We start from the raw sequence: 24,157 nt of genomic DNA, 5'->3' as shown, positions 1-24,157 counted from the left end.
CCAGGTTTGCCGGTAACCCACTGGTAGTACAGGCAGAATACCGCCAAATTTGTAACGACCCCCAATGTCATTCTTTTTGTGACCGGTCTGCCCTGCCCTCTCCATTAAACCTAAGAAGGTTACAGGTTGTGAAAATGGTCTGTGTAATGACTGTGTTCTGAGTTTGCTGTGGTTAGTTGCGGGGAGAATCATCTGGTCATACTTCTATAGAGAGCTAGCCTCCCTTTCTCGTCTACCAGCCTGTAAAGTCAGATGCCCGCTTGTGTTGCACACTAGGCATGGGGGCAATGGTGAGGATAACTGGTGCAAGCACCAGCACAGTCAAGCAGAGCCGGAGTCTGTGGTCTTCCACCTTACCGTCTGGGTTCCAATGAGCATACCAGGGTCTCCTTGCCTTCTTTGTTTGCCGGACAGTGCATGCATCGGCATTGCCTCCGCTGCAGAACTGAGTCCAGAGGCAATGAATGTGAACCGGAGATTCCCTCTTCTCACTGTTTGTACACGGGTATCAAAGCAGAGGCCCACAGTTAGGTCTATCTGTCAAGGCCTACGAGTGTGCATCCCCGTGGGTTCCTTCCCATACACCTGATTTTGCTGGCAGCTGGGATTGGTTAATGTGACCTCTGAGCTGGCTACATAAGGTCCTTGGGTATTTCTTTTCTTGGGACCACGATACACGCAATGTGCGCTTCACAGTGGCCTGTTGAACCTGGGTGTTTCCTTTCCTTGGAGCTTACTTTGTATCTGTTGATTTAGCTGAAGTATCTCAGTTTCACCATTAAACGTTTAGTTCTTCATCATATCTCTTAAGTTCCCGCAAATGAGAAGGTAATGGGCTTATCCATTTGCATTCAGTGATCATGCTGCGTGACCGCTGTAGACACACTGCTGAAGCTGGTGTAGGAGGCAGGGACTCCAAAGGACATCTGAGTGCCTTATGATTGGGCAAGGGACCGCTCCTGTTTTTGGTGGAATTTTGCAAGATTGACTAGTGTTGCCCCCACAGTAACCAGATATGTGTTAGTTGGTTTTGCCTTCGGCCTACACCTTTAGTGAAACCAACCGTGCTTGTCTAGGCCAGGGATCTGCAACCTATGGCTCACCTGATGATTTGGACTACAACTCCCATCACCCTAGCTGCCATAGTTAATGCCGAGGGTTCATGGGAGTTGTAGTCTAAAACACCTAGAGAGCCACAGGTTGCAGACACATGGTCTAGTCCACTAAGGCGATGACCCGTTCACACTTAATTGAACTCCTAGACACATATATGAGATCCGAATCATGATGCTATGAAGGAACCATGGATCCAGAAACAAACCCACCTTTCAAACAAATAAAGTAGAGCGAAACAGGCCTTGTTCTCTTAAGCCTCCGACATCTGGAACACTTTCCTTTCCATCCGACAGCAGAGGCAGCCATTTGCAACCATGGCACATGCAGAATGTTCACCTTTCAGAAAATCACAACACCAGAAATATATGAAAGGACTTCCTAATGACAAATTACTAAGATACGTGTGTTTGTCATCTAAAACTATCCGTACAAATAGTTGTTGCTCCCCTAGGTGTCACCAAAGTGACACATATTTAACAAAACCTAGTAAAATGGTTAAATAGGAGAACCTCCTTGTCTGCTTGCCGTTTATAACCATCTCTCTGAGCGTTTGCAACAGGTGTGTTAGCTGTTAAAGTGAACAAGGCATCTGGGACATTATACAAAATGACAACCAAGAATACTTGCCATTTTTTCATGATTTGTAGTAATTTGAGCTCAATGTGCTGCTTTACATACTGGATATGATTTACAAAAGATAATTTTACATTTTTAAATATTCTTTTCAGAATGTCTAGTTGATTAAATGTAAAGATGTAGTCTATAACATATAGTCATAGTGCCTAGCCCCACTCCATTTTTGCATGTATTTCAATGTACACTTTCATGCTTCTTTGGTGCAGTCAATAATATTGCCTTGGCTGTGCAATAACAAATTGAATGCCTCTGCAGTGCAATATATGTTTTGACGCCGGCCAATGTTGCACTCCAGCTGGAAATGCTCAATGTTTCAAACTGCGTCCTTTATAGTTCTAACCAGCAGTAGCAGCCCAGAGGGGTGGGGAGGGAGACAGCATTTAAATAAGAAAGCTAAGAATGGGGGCTTTACCTCATGGTAAATACCACTTTCCTAACCGTCAGAAGTGGAAGGGCACCCTCTTCACAGTTCAGCAGCAGGTAAGTACTCCTGAGCCCCCTTCCTTCTCACACCCGCCCTCAATTTCCACCTCTTCTGCCCACTCCCCCATGCCCAACCCGTACCCCACTTACCTAAAACTTCCAAGTCCCTCGTAGGAGCCTGAAACATTCAGTGCTCCAGCGCTTCCCTGCCACCGGAATGGTCAATATGGAAAGTGAGAAGGGACTATGTGTAGTTCTCTTCTCACTTGACCATGGTGGCCATCTTGGTTTGAAGTTTTATTTTTTAAGTAGAGAAAAGGCAATCGTGTTGTTTCTCAACTTAAGAAAAAAACTATTAGCATCCTGGTAAGCATGCCGGAATGCAAATAGCAATAAACCTTGATGGGCGGGGGCTTTACTGGGTCTGGTAAAGCACCGGAGCTCACATTGAGGGCCTGTATCTCGGCCCCTAGGTTTTAACTCATGTGGTAAAGCCCCCGCCACTCTGGGTTTATTGATTAATAATGCAGTCCATAAGCCTTAGGATAGATCTACATCCAAACATTGTGCCTTAAGCAGCATCCTGACAAGCAGCACAGAAACAATTCTCTTCAGCTTTGTAAAGGGACACAGGAATCTTATTGTTACTTGATCCATGTTAATCCATTTAACATTTACAAGTCACTTATGTGTGCCCATTTTTCCCCCACAATCAAAACACATGAGATAATTACCTTTCCCGTACTTATTCCACCCGCTTTGCCTCAAGCAATAACATGGGGGCAGGTCATTATCCCACAGTAATGAACCGTCCCTCAGTCTGTGGCCTCCATTCCGAGTTTGCTGGGATCCCACCGGTAATTCCGGGAGGATGCCACCAAAATTGAATTAGCATTACCGCGGCCTGATATTCCGGTATTACCGGGATATTACGAGCAGTGGGAATGCTGGTAACCCCCCATTCCATGGAGTCCCATAGGACTCCATGGAGTGGATTGCCACAATTATCGGCACTGGTAGTACCAGTAGCACCGGTGCTGGTAATTGTGTAGTTTTTATGCCAGTGGGGGCCTAATCAACTGGCAGGGCAGGCCTGGAGGTAGATATGTGGCCCCCACCGACAAACTTGTGTTTCACCGGTCTGGAATTACTGGCTATTTTACCGTCATTTTTTCCAAACTGGGGAAACTGTAATGATCCCCCTCCCTGTAAGTCTTAATTGTAACGCAAAATTCATTTCTTCCAACTTGAATGCCAAATGCAAAAATGTTATCAGATTTATTTTTGGTGTAAATCCTAGAATTGTATTGGTGTAACTTATTCCTAATTCCAACATAATTGTCCTTAAAACAGAATTTTTGCTGCCTTATTAGCAAATGTTGTTTGCATACCAGTGATGACTCCATATGCTTCCTTCAACTTTGTAACAACAAAAACCTTAAGAAAGACATTGGACAAAACCTGGAGAGGGGATCGCGCCCAAAAAGCACAGATAACAATTTACAACAGAGACCCCACCGCCTTTGCACTGTGTAAGGGAACGAAATGTTCACTGGTACAAAATTAATAACTCACCTGTCTAAACTGACTAATAACACAATCAATGTTTTACGTCAAGTGAGTAGCATGGATTACAAAGATACATTTGATTTGTAATTTCATCATAAAAACACACAAAAATTAGAAAAATCAGTAAAGTCACGTGTGCAGCTATCTATTAAAGTGACTTTATACATTACATCACAAGAATGCATACAAATAAAACCCTAAAGCAAAAATAATCACCAATCTGCCAAATTAAATTTAAGAGCACGTAAAAATTAACAAATCGTGTTCATCCACATGAGGTAATTAAATGTAATTAAATGTAGCTCCTACATAGATGTAAAATTAAAAAAACTGCTCAAATATGCAGTCAAAAATAACCCATGTTTCGTTCCATTGATAACACTGGGAAGATGGTAGAACTTCTTGAGGGGACCAATTTACCAGCAGGACCGTTCTCATATAACTGTGTTCTTCATTAGAACACAAGCTCTCGGCACCACCGGTTTCACATTAGTTCGAGGTCGGTGTGCCAAGTAGACTCCATATGCTTCCTTCAACATTGTGGCATGATATTTTTATACTGATGTGCATGGATGTATTGCATTTTGAATACTCTTTGGGCCCAAATTCAAACAGATGTATATGCCAAGAGGATTTTTTAGGTTTTTGGACCGTGGCCTAGTAATTACATTTTTCAACCTTTATCTTCTTTCCTCCTGTTTCTGCCAAAGGGCAACCCGCTGGCTCGAGACAACCGCTACGTCACTGCCGTAGCCCAGTCCACCTCGGTGGAGATCCTGGATAACGCCCTTCTGAAGAGCCCCAGCAAATCCCTGCTCTTGTCTGTGGACCAGTCTCTGCTGCTCCCGGATCCGGCGCTCAACTTCCCAGACGGGGCTCAGATGAAGGAGCACCTGAAGGAGTCTGCAAGGAAGAGCTTCATGGAAAAACTGCAGAAAAAGAGGAAGGACGTTGAAGGCACCATCCACCACCTCCACAACAGGATCCTGTAAGCCACATGGATATCAGTCCTACAAAGCGCTATTGAGCTTTTCAAATGCCACAGTATTTCTCATTACACATAGTGGAGGCTAAGGTCAGCAGCACAGTTATTGTACATACCAATGATCATCATTTGATCATAGTACGTAATTCCTCCATTTGATTTATTTCTCTCCGTTCTTCATTTGGATATGCAAGCTTTAAAATGATGACCTGGAGGGGCCGGAATAAGCCTGGTGATATCAGAGAGAGCAGAAGAGATGGGTGGAAACAGGGAAGGGCTTGAGAATGGTAGGGAAGAATGCAAACACATAGAGCCTGGGTGAAACTGAAGAGAGTGTCTGGTGTATTATACAGTATAAGGGGCCCCACAGTGCCTGTTTTAAGGGTTGTCAAAGCCTCCCATGTTCTTAGATCCAGGGTTGAATTGAATCCGAGGCATTCATTTAATGTAATACCTTTTGCATATACTGATGTCTTAATGTGCACTTTTTCATACCTTGTCATTCTACATATAACAGGACCAATGATTTTAAATGGTGTTGTTTTAGTTCGACCTGACTTTGTGTATTGAAAAGTAATAGGAACATATGCAGTGCAGAACAACAGTTAGCTACCTATTATTCGTGGAGTTCCACATCAAACCAGTAAGCTCATTTTAGTTGGGAAAAACTGCTGATTTGGTTGACGTCCCGGTTTTTTATATTCTCCCGAAGGTGAATAAGCGACACACATGTCCTAGTTTTTGCCTTTATGCTGTGTGTTCCAACCACCAGAAGAAAAATGTATTGTTCTGCTTACATAGGAAAGCTGAAATACGGTTGATAATGTGAGAAGAAACTGGATAGTGTAAGAGAACAAACATCCTCTTGTGTATTTGCCATTTCTTAATCGAATGTAGAACGATTCCTAAATTTAGGAAATTAGGAAGCAAGAATTTAATTTCCAGACGAGAACTAAACATCGTGAGGCCAACACAATCCTCTATAATGTGGAAAGCTAAATTCAAGTACTGGTTTATGTGAGGTTGAAAACAATAGTGAGGGTAGGGGTCCAACAGGTTTGGCCTGTTCAAAGCGTAAGCAATGAGAATGGACCCCTGTCCCACTCTCTGCCTGACCGACACCCCAACAGTCCGCTGCCTACCCCTTACTGTGAACCATCGAGCTGGTCCTCATTTTTGAGTAAAAGGTTTGGTCTAATAGCCCCTTGACAGCTATGCACTGTTGCACACTATTCAATGTTCCACCCCTTAAATGTCGCACTAAAATCTCTTTGCGGCTTTCCTTAATTCTCCAGTTAGCACACATCTCAGTTTCATACTCTCCAATTGGGTATCATTTGCATTTCCAATCTTCATTCTTCAAGTAATATGCCAACACTTTTGCTTGCATAATGCCCCTCTTAGCCAACGTTGCACGTTTTGCATTGCTTAGATGCTAACTATGCATACCTGTGAAAAATGAGAGAGCCCCTCAACATGTCAGAGTTGTGTTTGGTGGCGAGAATCTTCCTGCTGCGAAAACCGAGCCGAATTTGTTTTTCCATTGAAATAAATTGGTTGGCTATGATATGATATGATATATGATATTTTATTTATATAGCGCTCATACACACGTGTTTCAGAGCGCAACCAAGCAAAGGGAGAAACACAAACAACGATCTTACTAAGCCCAGTGACATTAAAAACGTGCAAGTGCATGGAAAGGGGAAAAGGGGTAAGTGCGTGGAAGGGGGAGAGATGGAAAGTGCGGAGCAGAGGAGAAAAACAGAATAAATAATAAGTCCAATAAGTAAATAAAAAAGGCAGTGAAAAAGTGGTAAGTGCAGCCAGCAAGTGGTAAGTGCATGATTAGTCAGATAGGGAACTCCTTGCCCACCGCATCGCCACTCTCTGCCCCAACTTTCAGTGCTATGCGGACGATACCCAGCTCATTTTCAGGCTACCCTCGGCCTCCTCCTCTCCTTCCCTCATCTCCGACTGTCTGCTATCCAGGAATGGTGTGCCGCCAATGACCTCTGCCTTAATGCCAGTAAGACTGAGATTCTACTCATCGGCCCACCCACTCCCTCCTTCCCTGCAGTGCTTTGGCCAGCCTCTCTTGGCCCACTTCCTGCTCCTACTTGCAAGGCAAAAAACCTCGGGGTCATCTTTGACTCAACACTCTCCTTCTCTCCTCATATATCTGACGTCTCTAAGAAGTCACACTACCAGCTGCACCTCCTCAGAGGTATTCTTCCCTTCCTCTCCTTCCCCCAGAAGCTCACGGTCTCCAGAGCCCTGGTTCTCTCGAAGCTGGACTACTGTAACAGCCTCTATCTTAATCTGCCTGCCTCCACTCTCCGCCCTCTGCAACTCATCCAGTACAGGACTGCGAGACTTGTCCTTGGCCTCAAGCCCAGGGACCATATCTCTCCAGGACTGAAATCTCTACACTGGCTCCCAGTGGCTGCGAGGATTAAGTTCAAAACCCTCTGCATTGTCCACAAGGCCTTCTGGGGCCTGGGGCCTAAATACCTTCAACTCTTTCTTCCTAAATATCTTCCTTCCCGAGCCCTCCGCTCATCTGTCTCCAACTCCCTCAGGGTCAGCCGCTTCTCGAAGTAACGAGCTGGGGGTAGATCTCTCTCTGCGGCAGGGGCCTCTCTCTGGAACAGCCTTCCTGCCTCCCTGAAACTTGAGGAGAACCATCTTCGGTTCCGGAAGCACCTCAAAACCTTCCTCTTTGCTTCTGCTTTCTCTCCCCCTCTCCCCTGCTAAATTCTTCACTGAAACTGCACTGAACCTGCACCTGGGCCACTCTCACCGACCTCGGTCCTTGGCCCAGCCACTCTCCACTTGCACTGCCTCCCTGGCAACCCCTGCACTGCAGGACTGTCTCTGCATCCCTACAGCTCCCCCCTCCTAGCACTTGTCTGCACTTACCTTGCACTTGCCACCATCTGGCCCTACTTATTTATTATTTATTTATTTTTATTCTACTTACCCTGATCAGCACTTCCCCCCTCCCCTTGCACTTTTTCCCTTCCCCCTACCCCTGCACTTGCGCGATCTGAATGACACCTGGCCTAGTAGGATCGTTGTCTGTCTTCCCCTTGTTCTCCCCCTCCCTGCCTCGTCGCGCTTTGAAACACTTGTGTATAGGCACGTTACAAATGCCATATCATATCATATCATATCATATATCATATCATATCTGATAAGTGCAGAGAAAAATGGGGGACTGTATGGGTACAGATCCCAGTGCAAAGGGTGGCCCGAAGGCAGTGCGGGAGGGAGGCAGGGTGATCAGGTACCTGGGCCCGAAGGACAGAGGGTGGCCAGGTGCACGGTGCTGAGAGAGAAAAACAGATCATCAGGGGAGAAGAGGGGCAAAAGGCAGAAGCGAAGAGGAAGGTCTTGAGGAGCTTCCGGAACCGAAGATGGTTCTCCTCAAGTTTCAAGATGGCCTGGAGGCTGTTCCAAAGGGAGGCCCCAGCCGAGTTCAGAGAGCTGCCCCCAGCTCGTTTCTTTGAAAAACAGCTGACCCGTAAGGGGTTGGCAATAGAGGAGCGCAGGGCTCGAGTGGGGAGGTATTTACAGAGGGATAGTTGAAGGTATTTTGTGCCCAGGCCCCAGAAATCCATGTGGACAATGCAGATGGTTTTAAATTTAATTCTTGCATCCTCTGGAAGCCAATGAAGGGATTTCAGAGCTGGAGAGATACGATCCCATGGCTTGAGGCCTAGGACAAGTCTTGCAGTCCTGTTATGGATTAGTTGTAAAGAGCGGAGAGTAGAGGCAGGTAAATTTAGAAAGAGGCTGTGACAGTAGTCTAACCTAGAGAGAACCAGAGCTTGGGAGACAGTGAGCTTCTGAGGGAAGGAGAGGAAAGGCAGAGTACCTCTAAGGAGGTGCAGAAAAAAGTTTGACTTTTTAGAGCCGTCAGAGATGTGTCCGGAGGAGGAAAGTGTGGAGTCAAAGATGACCCCGAGATTCTTAGCCTCGCAGGTAGGGATAGGAGGAGGGCCAAGGGAGGCCGGACAGAGAGTACGGGGAAAGGATGGTGAAGGTGTACCAATGAGGAGGATCTCAGTCTTGTTGGCATTTAAGCAAAGGTCGTTCGTGTCTGATGAAAGCCTGAAAATGAGTGTCATCAGCATAGTACTGGAAGTTTGAGCAGAAAATGGAAATGCAGTAGGCGAGAGTTGGCCGGTATTGCTTGAAAAGCCAGGGCGAGAGGTTAAACCCCTGGGGAACATCACAGGTAGATAGGGAGATAGAGGATAGGAAGGACCCAAGTTGTACCTGGGAGGGTCGATCAGAAAGGAAAGAGGTTGGGAGACCACCAGGGGGCGCAGGCTATATGGAAGCCTGACTGCTGAGCTCCCCCTAGACCTCCGTCCAGAAGCAAATTTATTTAGTCTGCCCAGCCTGCAGCACGCCGGAATTTGTCACTCAGAAAGCCCGAGACACCAGGCATCTGCAGCTGTATTTTCGGCCAGAATTGGTCCCGGAAAACCCGAAAACAATGCCTGCAAGCCAGCCCCGGAACCGTGGGTCGGGGCCTCCGGGAGTGTAGCGCGGTGCTCCGGCTGTGACGCAGGGGGGCGCCCCGAACTACGTGCAAGGCCTGGAATACAGCAGCCCTGCAAAGAGCGCCGCCTGGACGGAATGTGTGGGACGCAGAGGCCTGGCCCCGTGAGTGCCTGACCCAGGGGGTCCTCTGTGTTAGACTGCAGGGGTGCTCCCTCTCGGAGGGCCAAGAGACGGCGGAGCGGAGCCCCTGCGCTGACTGATGTGCGCGCCGACTCGTGCGGGTGTCCTGGGGCCATCTGACGAGGACTGATAGCCTGTGGTGCGAGACACAGCCGGCGAATCTTGGAGAGACCTGCACCAGCCAGAGCAGTATTGGAGGAGGTGGCTGCGTGGGCCGGGACGACAGAGGGGTCTGTGCCCCACGCATCAGCATCCCAGCAGCTTCTGGAGAGAGCCCTGAGTGGACCACAGTGCCGGTGTGTGACCTGAGGCGGCTTAGGCGAGGATCGAGCCGGGTGGCTATACTCCTCCTGCATCTGCAAAACGTTGCGGCCGCTCTCTGCAAGGGAATCAAGGATGGCACTCGTGAGTAAGGAATTACCCCGGACTGACCATCCCCCGGTCCGCACAAAGATTCAGGGCCGGATGCAGGACTCGAAGCCCCATCGCCAAACTGCAGCAACCTCAGCAGCCGTTATCTGGAATCACGCAGGAGTGGGGTTCTGGCTCTCCAACAGTGAGCCCCCGGTGTGCGTGGTGTGCACGCCTCGACTTGAGCAACTCCTGGCTGGGGAGCGGCGGACTCAGATAGCCACAAAGAGGCCCAGCAATGCGGGGGTCCTCCTGAACTTGGCCATGATTACCCTCTATTGCCAGGTAAGGAGTGGGGAAGGAGCGGCAGTCGGCCCAGGGGCCGGTAAGTGCAGGTTGCCATCAAGGAGTCAGCCTGGGTCGCGGCCACAACGGCCTCAACTGAGAGACACGCTGCAGCATAGAGTTCTGCTCCCAGGCTGCATCTACAGTCACTTGAGACAGTCTCCCGCTTAAATCTTAGACGGTTGGGCAGGGCGAGGCCATTGGAACTTACTAGTACAGAGACCATTCACCTGCAAGCAAAGAGGAATTCCCTATATGGTTCAAACCTGCCCAGCGGACTGACCCAGTAGTGGCCAAACCACCTGTCAGAGAGCAGCACAGGGGGTTTTCCTTCAGTGTCGCCTGCTGTTACCTCAACTAACCTTCTGCCCTGTATGAGGCGACACTCAAGATTCTTCTATAGGGCCAAAGGAAGCACAGGTAGCTGACCACTGCCCTCTGTTTGGGCCTCTCAGGGGTGGCGGGTTCTCCACCCCCTCATCAAGCGTGGAGCGGGAGACACACTCTAAACGTCAGGCCAGGTGGGTGGCCTGACCTTGGAGCAGCCAACGCTTCCTCCCACCTGTGTGGCTTGTAAGGGAGATACCACCCGGCGTGTTGTGAGACTGTGGTTGGGAGGACCGCCACCAGCTCAAAGAGCCACATAGTCGATGGCAGCTTTAAGATCGTAGCTGGGCCCAGTGCCCTCACCGGGTGAGGGCTGTGAAACCTGGGGCATGTTGTAAAGGTCAAGGGCGGGCCTATGGTACACAAGCGACAAGCAAGCGGTCCAAGAGAATCACCAAGTGAAAGCCCTGCATGCAGTCTCCCGCTGTCATCGCCATAGTCCAAAAACTACAGAAATACCGACGAGAATCCGCAGAAATGGCCTTGCCCTCCTCTCAAGATGATCCGAGGGGGAGACCAAGAACTGTCCACCAAAGCAGACATCCGCCTCTTGCTTGGGGAAATACAGGCCTTCAGAACAAGTATGACCACAACGGTCAACATTCTACAGGACAAGATTAATAAAATGGAAGATAAAGTAGAGGCATTAGAGAATTACCAGCAATCTGCGGATCTTATTGAAATGAGAACGGAGGGCCGATTTCAAGAATTAGAACAAAACCGGGATCTGGAAGCAAAGGTGGATGACCTCGAAAGTAGGGAAAGCAGAGCTAATATCTGGATACAAGGCCTGAAAGAACTCCCTGGGGAGACTCCTGCTTCCCTATGAAGGACGGTCAAGGACCTCGTTGCCTCGATTCTCCCCTCCCCGATCACTCCCCAGCTGGAGTTTGAAAGAGTCCACATGGCAGTGGGCCCACCTGGTGGGCCGAGATTGGTGCTAGCAAGATGTCATCACTATAAACATAAAATAGAGATCCTTCAAAAAGCGAGAGAGTTGGACTTCATTAACTTTGAAGATTCTAAGGTTAAAATCTTCCAGGATTTATTAACCTCCACTCTAGTCCACAGAAGAGCATGCTGGCCCCCTCACTTCTTGGCTGTGCAACCAGGGACCCGGATATCGGTGGAACCACCCATTCACCCTGGTCTTCACTTTTGGGACTGAGGAATTTAGGGTGACCTCAGGAGAGGAAGCGGAGGGAGTACTTAAGAACCTGCAGGCAAGCCCATATAGAGATGTTGATGAATAAATACCCTCCTCATCAGAAGCGGCACGGGCCCCTAGAGGCAAAAGAGCAAGACCAGAGGTGGCAAGAAGTTCCAGAGATGAAACACTCCTTGATGGGACACGTCGAGGAGAAAAGAAAAGAAAATAAGGCAGCTCAAAGCATACCCAAAACCGCTGCCGGGCTGGGCATTATAAACAGTTGGATCCAAGAGTTCGCAAATGCACAGTAACCATAGAGAGATTATTAGCCGGAAGGTTTTAGGGGCTGCAGCCGTTGTGTGGCCCTATGTTCACATATGGGGTGTCTTCGCTTTTACGTAGAAAATGTATTCACTCTCTTCTATTTCCTTCACTTTTTTCCTATTCTTTGTTCTTCTTAGGGACAGGGGGAGGGGTACGCGGGGCCTGCCCAATTTGTGGGGATCACAGACTCTGAGATAATGTATCCGAGCATGTATGGAATTTGGTTTTTCATATGGAAAGTCGAGGTACAGATGACAAGCCATAACCTCTCTGGTGATGAGGGGTGACATAATCAGAGTGGGGTCGTTCAATGTGAAAGGTCTAAATTCACCACAGAAAAGGTCCATGTTAAAGCGAACCTTCAGACAAGCTAACCTGGACATTCTGTTAGTCCAGGAAACAAAATATAAGCTACGGGCAGAATTTGAGATAAAAGGGGGGGATCCTAGGCAGGTCACTGTGGGCCTCGGGGCTGGGAAAAAGGGAGGAGTGGGTATGCTGTATCGCTCCACTTTGGGCCTTCACATCACTCGCATTCGCAGGGACCAGAGCGGGGCGTTTTTAATTATACAAGGCTCTCGGGGGTCCACTACGATCAGACTGTGCTCAGCCTACTCACCAAACACCCAACAGCTCAACTTCTGTAGGGATTTATTAGCCACCTTGGAAGGGGAAAGAGTAGGCCCACTGATTTGTTGGGGGGGGGGGTTTAACCAAATCATGGCTCCAACGTTAGATTGGCATTCGTTCCGCACTGGAACCCTCCCCCACCAGACAACACATCATTCCAACAATTGATTACTACCCACCATCTTATAGATGCTTGGCGAATAGCACACCCGGTTAGGAAAGCTTACAACTTTTACTCGCACCCTCACCAAACCTTCACACGTATAGACTATATCCTTTTAGATACCAGTCTAGAGCATCCGATCACAGAAGCCGAGATAGAGGTGGTAGGATGGTCAGAACATGACATGGTCATTGTTGGTTTGCATTTGGGAAAGACCGCTCCGGTCGATAGTCAATGGACCTGTAACGACACGCTGTTCAAGGACAAGCTCTTCCGGGAAGGGCTAGAAGAAGAAATATGTGATTTCTTCAAAAGAAATAACACCGGTGAAACCCCAATCTCTACGTTCTGGGAAGCCGCAAAAGCTACAACGAGAGGACTCATAATAGTACAAGGAGCTTCAGTCAAAAGGTTGAAACTGCTAAGAGAAACCCAGCTCAGACAACAGATACTAGAGAAGGAGCAGGCCTTAGTAAGAGAAAAAGGGGAAGCCGCTGACTCCAGAGCAGGGCTTTGACCAGCCTGCGGTTCACCAAACAGAAATATTTTGAAAGAGGGGAAAAAGCTCACACTCTGTTAGCAGCGAGGCTCCGCAAAGAAAGAGCAGACAGAGCGGTCCTGAAAGTGCGGTCACCCCTTAACCTGATTTTGACAAAACCAGAGGACATTATGGCCCTATTTGCTAAATTTTATGAGCGACTCTACACCGCAGATATTCCTCCTTCCCCTGAATCCACCGAGGATTACATGTCGAGGGTTGTGTTTCCCCCGCTGGCAGGTGCAGACAGAGACCAGTTTAACCGAGATTTGGAGTGGGAGGGCAATCCAACGGGTTGGGACGCCATATACAGGGCGGTTTGGAAATCATCTATTGCAATGCAATATAAAATGCATTACTGTAGAATCCTCACACAATGGCACCTAACCCTGCAACGTTTAGCTAGAATGTATCAGGGCATTTCCCCCTATTGCTGGAGAGGGTGCACGCAAGTCTATATGTAATGGCATCAGTGGTGGGGCTGCCCCAGGATTCAGTTGTTCTGGAAGGAAAGTTTGGGGTGGATCCATGAGATTGAAGGCATCCACAGAGAACTTTCCCCCCTCCTGGTTCTTTTCGGTGTGGAGCACACTGAAGATAGATACACGCTCCTCCCACACATGCCAAGGAAGTTGCTACTAGCAGCCTGTGTCTGAGTCACAATAAAGTGGAAGGCCTCCTCCCTCCCCACAAAAGTAAACTGGCTGAGAAAAGCAAAGGAAATTTACGAAATGGAGAGCCTGACTGCCATTTTGAGAGAAACGCATACATACATAGAGCAGCAATTGCTCATTTTTCTGCAGTTTTACAGGGAGGCACAAGTGGCCCCGCAATAGTTACAACGCTTGTACTCTCGTAACACTGAAAAGAGACTGAACCTTAACATTCTATGTGTACTTTGGCCACCTTTGGAAGACCATGCAGGAGGAAACATCTGCATAATTCAGACCCCCTGTTTTATACTCCTCAAAGGAAGATGATGTCTCCCTCTCATTGCTGTCCCCCAGGCTCAGGCCCGCGGAAGAGGTGTGGGTGGGGGGGGAGGGAAAGGGCTCTTTGTTTCTCTCTTCTTTTCTTCGTTTCTTCTTTGGTTTTGTTGAAAATGGAAAATGGTTTCTTTGTGATCAAATGTTGGTTGCCTTTTTTTTGGGGGGCCTTTCGGCCGATGTACTTGTTGATAACAATAAAAATATATTTGAAAAAAAAAAAGAAAAGAAAGAGGTCAGCGAGGCCAGAGCCTGATCAGTGATACCCAGGTTGTTACGGAGACAGTTGAGCAGGATGGTATGGTTGACCGTGTCGAAAGCAGAGGAGAGATCAAGACGGATTAGAGTCGTCAGAGATGTGTTCAGAGAAGGAAAGTGTGGAGTCAAAGATGACCCCGAGATTCTTAGCCTTGCATGTTTGTTTGTTTATTTATTTGTATGGCGCACCCAACCCTCTTGTTGGCATTTAGGCAAAGATCGTTGGCGGCACACCAATTTTGGATGGCAATTAGGCAATCAGAGATGAGGGAAGGAGAGGAAGTGTCTGAGGGAAGCCTGAAAATGAGTTGGGTGTCATCAGCATAGGACTGGAAGTTTTAGTAGAAATTGGAAATGCAGTAGGCGAGAGTTGCCAGGTATTGGTTGAAAAGCCAGGGTGAGAGGTTAGACCCCTGGGGAACACCACAGGTAGAGAGGGAGATAGAGGATAGGAAGGACCCAAGTTGTACCTGGGAGGATCGATCAGAAAGGAGAGAGGTCAGCCAGGCCAGAGCCTGATCGGTGATACCCAGGTTGTCACAGAGACGGTTGAGCAGGATGGTATGGTTGACCGTGTCGAAAGCAGAGGAGAGATCAAGAAGGATGAGGCCAGAGGGAATGTTAGAGTCAAGGTTAGAGAGCAGGTCTTCACGGATGAACCTTTCCATCGCTAAATTTGTGAACGTGCCCTGTTTTTGCAAGCAATGAATTAAGATGTGTGACAAAGGATTAGCCAAATATGTAGTAGTCTCAAATAAAGTGTAACTCTTTTATTGAATACAGTATGTTGGGTGAGGTTAATGCCTGAATGGTTTAGGGGAATCAAACTAGCAATCAAATATTCCCAATCCTGAAGTGTCAGGATGGGATAACTGAATGAGTTCCAAGGACCTGTCTATGGGAATGATGGTCTTCCCTAAAGCCCCTATATATCACAGTCTCAGAAATGTAACACCCCTTACAGTTTCTGAGCTATAGTACCCAGTTCGCCTTTTGACGCTGGGATTTATGGCACAGATCGCTACTTAACGTCACCTATCAGGAAGCCGTTCCCCCTGTTTGATTTAGGGTAAGTGTCAGGCTCAGATATAATCACCCTCTTGCCACAGGTCACCACCCTGGCCTGCTGGTGATACATTTTACACAGCACTACTGACAAGAATTTCTGCCCTCTTGCCTAAGGTTTTGTCGGTCTGCGTTTTTATAACCTACAAGCAATAGGCCGCCCTCCTGGGCCAAGGTCTACTTGGTTCTCTCTCAGTGTCTGATTCTTCCCAGCTTCTGGGAAATAGTTTTCTGCAGGCTTTTAGCTGTTTCTTTCAAGTTCCATCTTACGGTATCTGCCAGAGTACCAGAAATAGCCATCAGAAGACTATGTAGCCTTCTCCCTTTCCCTGGATCTGAGCTCTGCCAGTGCCTAGATATAGGGCCTCATTACAAGAATGGAGGTAGCCATGCCTCTATTTGCGGCATGGCTACCCCCATTCCGGGTACCGGGTCTGGGTTCCCTGAATGGGGAAATACCGGCCATTTCAACCTTGGAGGGTCCGGTATTTCCCCATTCAGGGAACCCGGTCCCGGTACATCCCCATTTGAGCCCCATAGGGCTCTATGGGAATGGGGAGCATGCTAACAATGGGCCCTTTTAATGACGGACCCGTTGTTAGCATGCTGGGCCGCTCGCGTGACCCGCTAAGGATGCCTGGTTTTACTAGGCGTCCTTACTGGGTCCCGCGAGCGGACCTCGTAATGAGGCGGTAGGGGTTTAACAGGGCCGGCAGCCCCAGGGTCATAATGAGGCCCATAGTAGCTCTCACCAGGCATTTTACTCTTTTGTCGGGGTCTGGTCACTACCAGGATCAGGATCTCTGGTCTCTCACTCTCGCACTATGGGCTAAAGTATAGCCTTTGGCTTTGGTCTGTGCCAGTCTGTGGTATTGCATGTAGCAGACTCTCCTACGTCTCCACTCCTGTTCTTCCCCAAAGATCTGACTCTCCTTGTGCTTGTTGGTGCGAGAGCCAGAAGAGGTGCGAGCTATTCTGGTTGTGGTACTCGGTCTACACGCTCCGGCACTGCACAGTGAGCTTTCCTACCATTGCTTCTGTGAATCTGTGTTAGGTGACACATATGCAAATCCAACAGACAAGAATCTATTGTGAATACCCAGCACTCTCAATGAGAAACACATCCTAATTCTATGGTATATTTTCAAATCCATAACCAATAATATTTCCTTTCTTATAAAAGTATTGTGTTTCACTTAATTTAATTTCTGCAGTTGTCACATTATATTCTCATATAGCAACATTATGAAACATCTTAACATTTGGATATTGAATCATTCTTAATTGTGTTGTTCAGGTACATGAACAGTTCCTTGAAAAAAGTGCAGCAGATTCTTGCATAAACAGTAGAAACAAAAATTCAACATCTATGTGTACTATAATCAGCTAAATGGATTGTGTCACGACTGTGCCTTTGGAGCACCAATTGGCACCCATTGTGGGCTATTTGGGAGTCATTCATCACCATAATCCTCCCTGGACAATACCTATTCATATTTTTGTTTTTACTTACCGTTTGTAAAACTTTGGTACTTCATTACTTAATTTCACAAACTACATATCCCATAATGCACCTTGTGGCAGATCTCAATTACTGGCTATTCTGATGCAGCAGTTCTGGAACTACTATCCCCAGAAGCCTAGAGATCAGTGCTGCTTTCACTTTCCCAGGATCAGAGAGGGAGGAGGCAAATTACCTTCAGGTGTGGTGCTCCAGGTGCTGCTAATGGGCTTGCTTCTGTAGAGGGCAGGTTGGTATTTAAGCAGCTTCCTGCAGGAGCACATTGCTCTGGCATTCAGTTTGCTCTCAGATACTTGTGCTTTGAGCTTTGATTTTCTGCTGTATCCTGTTGCTGCCAGAACCTCCAGTGCCCTGTGCACCCTGCCTTGCAACCCTGCTACTCTTGCTGCTCTCCCCAGCTTTCTGCCCTGCTCCTTTGTGCTTCCTGCTCTGCAGCCCTGCTCCCCTGCTTGCAGTCCTTTGTACCCTGCCTGCAATTCCTTGTTCTGTGCCACTAGTCCATGTTACCTGGCTTTAGCTTCCTAGATTCCAGTCCTGTGTTGCCTTATCTGTCTGCAGTACATAGTCCTTGTTACCAGTCTGCAGTTCAGTCCTTGTTATCCTAGTCCAGAGTTTCGGTCCTGAGTTTTCTTGTTCCTGGTCTATAGTTCAGTCCGCTGTTCCTTGATATTCCGGTCCTTAGTGTATACTGTGCAGTTTCAGATTCCTGTACCCTTGCATTTAGATTCTTATCTTCTTGCTTTGCCTCTTTTTCCCTGTTCGGTGTCCTGAACTTTGCTCACTTTGACATCCTGTTATTTCCTTGGATATTTATGTTACTCTTCTTGTCCTCACCTGTGCTTGTGTGATTCCTTTGTTCAGAGTTTGGCTGCTAGGTTTCCCAGCAGGCAATCTCTGCCCCTTTCCTTTGGCGCGTTTCAGTATTGTACCTTGTGCCATATTGTTAATAGTGTGCTGGTTCCTGTTTCAGGAGGCAGTCCCTGTTTGTTCTTGCTGGACCCGTACAGGCTTCAGTATTGTGAGTACTGTTTCCTTGTTCATGCCTTAGAGTCCAGACACAGATACCCACTCCTGCTGCTTTTTTCCATGAGCATTCAGAGTGGGGCCCTGTAATAGTAACCAGCTCTGAAGGCTAGAGTTTCCCCTGACTCTTCCCCCCATTCTTTTTACACCTCAATTGGGAGCATAACGTGTTTGTCTACTTGTATTTACTGCCCCTTTCTGTTCACTGCATTTGATGCCTGTTTGTAGTTATTGCCTACCCTTTCTTGTCTGCAGGATTCCTTACACTCCTGCCTCTTGTGCACTTTTCTCCCTCAGCCTTGTGGGCACATCTCTGCCCTCAAGCCCCTGACAGATTGTTTCTAATAATCCCAACGCGTTTCAGACTGGTGTCCTCCTTCCGCGGGACAAACCTTTAGAGGTTCCGCTCTTTCTGTTTCAATGTATCATCGGCATGCGTTTGCTTGCCCAGCTTTTAAACATCATTGCTGTGTTCGGCTAGGAAGCAAAAGAAATGTTCATCAGAATAGATCTTTGATGGTTGTTCAATTATATGCACCAAATCATTAAAGTTTATGAAGCGAAATTCGTCAATCTTTTGAAATTATCTTCAAGACGAACTATCGTCACTTCACATGACCTTCCTGCTGATCGAAAAAACCTAGTTTTCTGACAGCTGTGACTGCCGGAAAATGCATGAACCGCGGGTTCGTAACCATTCCTTGCCTGAGCGGTGGACATTCTACTGCGGCACCAGAGCCGCACATAGATGTTAGGGCCACATCATTAGCAATTCTGAAGGACGGGATTTCCTTTCAGGAACTATTGTTGCTCCCTGTTCTTGAAACCACACTGGCATCGATTTTGGGAGGTGGTTGGGGTGATTGACTGGCCTAACAAGGGGGTCTGTCCATGTGTCATATGGGGGCTCCCCTTTTCTCTTTTCATCACCCTCACTCTGAGATGAGTTATAGGCTATGTAGCTTTAACCCTTGATCTTAAAAGTCCTAACACCTGGGGACCCCTCGCGGGGCGCTGGGAAGCCACCATTTACATCTTCCAGGCAGCAGTACAATTGGTATTTGGGCACTCCTGGTCACCAGAGCTCCTTAGAATCCTGAAGGCAGGCTGTGCAATGCGACTCGTCATGGTACAATGGGGATTGGCAAGTCGCATAAGAGCTGGAAACATAATGAATGCCACACATAGCCCACTTTTGAAATGTACACAATTTGTTCTAGTTTCCATGTATCTCCAGTGCACACACTTGCATTTGCAGAGAGCCCGTCCCCTTTGACATTTCTTCGGGTAAGCAATCTGTGTCTGTTTTCTTCCCTCTGACACTGGCACATGAATCGAGTTGAAGTTTTCTTTAGCACCTGCACGCCCCCATGCTGGACGCTCCTGATGAGCACATCTCTTCTCTCTATCCTCAGACTCCAGGCTCCCTTGCAATGGTATGAAGCTGCAAGCAGGCAAACTAGAAACTGTCCATGCAGAGGAGTCTTCTGGGCTGTAACCCTGACACAGACTCTTTGCATCGTGACCTGTGGTTTCATCGAAATAAATTAGTATGGGTTAATTTACTGCATTGTAATTTACTTTGTGGGGTTTAATAGAGACGTATATGTAGAGGGATAGGGTATATAAGGCCGGTAAAGGGTAGGGTTTGAGGTAGGAAGGGGTTGGTGGTTGGTATGGGAAGACCCCTATTAGAAGATTTGTTTGTTTTTGTTTTAAAGAATAAGTAAATTGCCACCAGTAAATTACCACAAAGAACCCTTTGCATAAGTGGTTGCATTGCTTTTCTGATGTAGTACCTTATCACCTCTATTTATATGTAAATGATAGCCTATTTCATCATTTGAGAACTTCTGAAATTGTTTGAGCAGTGTTTCTGCTGCTTTGCCTTTGGCATTAACAGAGGACGGCACATATTAATTTCCAATCCACGCAGCTTTCTGAATGACCTTTTACGGACATGCCTTGTCTGTACTGATCATATCCTCTTTCAGAGTGACTCATACTTACATGTTTCTATAAGGATGTCTCGTTTTTTCAGGTTCATTATTGATCTTGTCGGTTTGGACCTTGTGTTCAATAACGCTGTCTTATACAGCACTGAATACCAATTTAGGTCTTAAAGACTGCTTTGCAGAATGCATTGTAGTGTACACAGGTGTACCACTAAGGATGGGACGGAAAGAGGTGTGGTCTACTACTACATTTAAAATTGTTAAACCAAAAAATATGGGCTCCAATCCCAGATTCCAATGTTGACAAATGTATGTAAACCTGGGAAATTACTTTATCTCACTGTGTTTTATTTCCATTAGATGCTATAGGGTGTGTGGCTACCCGAAAAGAGACATCCATGGATACTTTAATAGCTTGCAAAGATGATCAATATAGTATAATATTATTAATAATTATGATGATAATATTAATGAATACCATTTATAGAAGCAACACCTCAGGCTGAATTTTCACTTCGGTCTCTAATAGAAACATCTGCTGTTGTATTTCTTCTCACAATAAAAAGCAAATCATAGCCTGCATTGTTTGATGGGTGGTTGAGATTTTCTGAGGCCTGAGTCCCCAAGAGACGACAACATTACCGCAGATATACTGCACTCTGTTTTAAGGCTAAGCAAGGCAAGTACTACCAATCATTACCCAAAGCAAAATAGATCTATTTCGGTGGGAGGGCTAGTGTGAAATTTGCTAGCTTTGACAATGTATTTTTTTGTCAAACTGTGGGATTTGTTGAATTTGGAATTAGTACAATCCAGCATTCCTCACATCACTAAACTGTATGATTCTCTACAAATCAACTTATCTCTGTTTTATGTACTCCCAAATGTGGTCGAAAAGTTGAGTTACAATGACCCTTATTAGAAATGCTATGTAAAAGCACAATTAAAATGTGGCCTATTCTTTTGTGCCTGAACGCGTATCAGAGGTTTAGTTTGCTATGAAGAGCAATGCTTCGGTCGTGAACCCCGTGACCTAAGGCCCTTTAAGACAAGGTAGCAGTACTTAGAGATGGATGGGGATGCAGAACTTACTCATACATCAATAATCAGACCGAGTTAGGAAGTTGGCAAAGCAGGGTACTGTTTTATTAACAATTATCTAAAACAGGGAGTTACAATGATCATCAACGGACGCTCGCTCGATTTCTCTCAAATCATTTCATGAAAAAACAGCATTCTTATACTAAAGATTTGTCACTGCTAACGTCATCCCAGGTGGCAAAATAAGAAAACCTACTAGGGAAAGTGATTGGCCTTCAGGGAACATCTAGGTATACCTTCGATACAGCCGGGAGTAGTGATTGGGTCTCTAGGATCAGGTGGACTACTAAGCCCATCCCAAGTGCAAGTCATCTTCCTTGTCATACTAATATTCAACACCATATTGGCCTCTCAAACTAAAGGGCTCTGTACTACGTGGCCCTCTACGATTGGTTGGCATGCTTGTTCCCTTCTGGAATGTTCCAATCGTTGGCAGCAGGCAAGCTGGAACCCCAGGTGCCGTAGGGGGGGGGGAGAAATCGGGCTGGCCATGCCTCCTCACTCAACTAGTCCTCCTCTATCATCACTCCTGCGGTCTGTCATTCAATTAAGGCTTTGAACTCGGCCTTGTAGCGCTGCCCGTGCCTGGGAATAAGAGGGAGTGTGGCATGGTCTTATCTTCTGGTTTCGGTGTTGCTCAACTCAAAGCCTATTTTCATCTGACCATGTGACTGTAGACCACGTTTTCGAGCTCTTCAGTTGCATAAAATACTATTAAATGATGAACTCTTGGCACCTTCAGCGTTTTTCCATTGCACCTCAAACAAGAACTTGCTTCTTTCTCACGTTTATGTAACTTCTTGAACAGACATTCAGGTTCACTGCGGTCTCGACTCATGATTTGGGCCAGCCAGCCTTTCATGAATTCTTCTCCATCAGCTACTTTATTCAACTGTGCCACAGTCAAATCCTCTTCTGTTCATGAGGTTCAAGTTTGCTAAAGTGCATTGTGGAACATCCAGATTCTATACATTCCTATAAATATAGATTGGTGCATCGCCTACAGTCTAATTCACTACATAGCTAGCCTCATGATTACTTTGTCTACTTGCATTACAGCATCTGTACAATTGTAAAATGACTTTGCATTTTCTTCGCACAAGCAATCATCCTTTCGATCCTGCAATGTTGATAACTTCAATACTTCATCATTATCAGTTTCCTCATAATGTCTATATTCTTATTTATTGGCATCTCATCTAGGTGCATCTTTTTCATCTTGCATGACGTCACCAGTCTTCTTTCCCATTTATTTTCACACTTCTTCCGTGACTTCCTTTAGAAGACCGTTATTTCTTTGTGCATGCATATAGGGTATTCTCAATGGGTACCTTCTCTCCAGGATTCTTTGCAGTGTAGGCACCCTCACTGGTACTGTGTATGTCGCAATTTCCAGTTCCCAACATATAGCCAGCATAGGGGTGGGGCTTTTGGTAAAGGTACTTGGCTCCTCCTCTACACCCCCCCTCTGGGCAATTCATTGACCACTCTCTCATCAACCTTCACATCCAGACATCCTCTCCTGAAATAGTGTTTCTTTGGAGTCCATATCTTTCACTTCTTCCAGGCATCCTGCTGATTTCACATGCTCACCAATGCTCCAGGTCATGCGACTGCATTGTCCATTCGTCCTTCACATAGTCTGATTTCTTCATCTGTCAGCTCTTTGGTTTTGAACCCTGATTCATCGTCCATAATCTTCATTCCTACTGCTTTCTTTGCCGTCTCCTTGCATTGTGTGATTATTATCCTGATCACACAGAATCCAAACATGATCATCACCAACAGGGCTCCAAGAAACTTGAAAATATTTGCCATCCATTGCAGAACCCATGAGAAGATTGATGCAAACCAGCTGTCATCTGCAACGTCTTCTACTTCCTCTTCCATTTTGATGTGTAACTTTGTCGCTTCGAAGATGTAAGCGGCAGATCTGGGGTTCTGCAACTTGCGGCTCGCAAGATATTTTGAGCTACAACTCCCATGATTCCCCCCTATTGACTATGCTGGCTAGGGCCAATTGGAGTTGTAGTCCAACACATGTGGGAGGGCCAGTCCTTAAAGATAACTCATAGAAAACCTTTTGGGCTCCAGCTGTGTATTTGGTCATCTCTGCCTTTTTGGGGGTCGGAGGGTTGGTGGAAGAGAATGGTGCCCATTCTGTCAGCACACATGCAAGTGTGTTCTCTGAATTCTGTCTACAGCGGAGACCTGCTCGGACATTACTCAGGTGAGCGAGTGGAAACTATAGATAAATAGCAAGGCTTGGAGTGGTTTTTCAGTCCTGTGATTGTGAAAAGAGTTTAAAGGGGGGGGCATTCTTTGCACAGGTGCTGCGTGTTTAATAAAGCCTCAATCATGTGCCTCTGGTCAGAAAGCCTACATCCTGCCAACGTAATTTCTCTCTTCCACCCGCTCAGAGTGGCTATGATGGTTCAATCTACTGAAGGGCCATAGAAGCTATCTGTCATGCACCAGCCATGGAGGTGTTGGTTCCGCTGGAGATACACCTAATATGGAGCCCCAAGTTCCGAATTGCCAGCCTAGTCTTTTTTCAAGATGGGCGCCGGAACGTACTTACGCTACACGCACCTTTCCTCATATGCGTTGTATCGTTTGTTCAGAACCTTAGACGCTGCTGGATTTCTGTGCTCTCCTAGTGATCCAGTATTTTGCTATTAGCTGTGTTTTCTCTATAGTTTCTTCGCTCCTGCACTGTTTCCGTGGAACTACTCTCTTTCAGGTATTCCTTTTTCCAAGGCTAAGATTCCGTTATTACTCATGGGTGAGTTTATTTTTTCTTCTACAGACTTTCAGTTGTCCTTTCTCTTCGTACTTTTCTTTATTTCTTTATTTCTTATATCTTACTTACCTCGTCTGTACTCTTGATAGTCAATCTCAGTCTCTATTCTTATTTCTCTTTTCTCGGGGCACC

General features: G+C 46.6%; 1 protein-coding gene across 2 annotated transcripts in view; it reads left to right on the top strand.

The window, feature by feature from the left end:
- LOC138514251 (protein phosphatase 1 regulatory subunit 42-like) overlaps positions 1 to 24,157 on the top strand; it is an 819,071-nt gene that overhangs the window by 372,108 nt on the left and 422,806 nt on the right. For both annotated transcript variants that reach the window (XM_069629622.1, XM_069629621.1), the window contains exon 7: positions 4,455 to 4,732. In XM_069629622.1, coding sequence (XP_069485723.1) covers positions 4,455 to 4,732 — 278 coding nt within the window. The remainder of the gene's footprint in view (positions 1 to 4,454; positions 4,733 to 24,157) is intronic.

This window comes from Ambystoma mexicanum, chromosome 12, assembly GCF_040938575.1.
Source record: "Ambystoma mexicanum isolate Mex_15411 chromosome 12, UKY_AmexF1_1, whole genome shotgun sequence".
Lineage (NCBI taxonomy): Eukaryota > Metazoa > Chordata > Amphibia > Caudata > Ambystomatidae > Ambystoma > Ambystoma mexicanum.
This window is presented reverse-complemented; position numbering and strand designations above follow the sequence as displayed.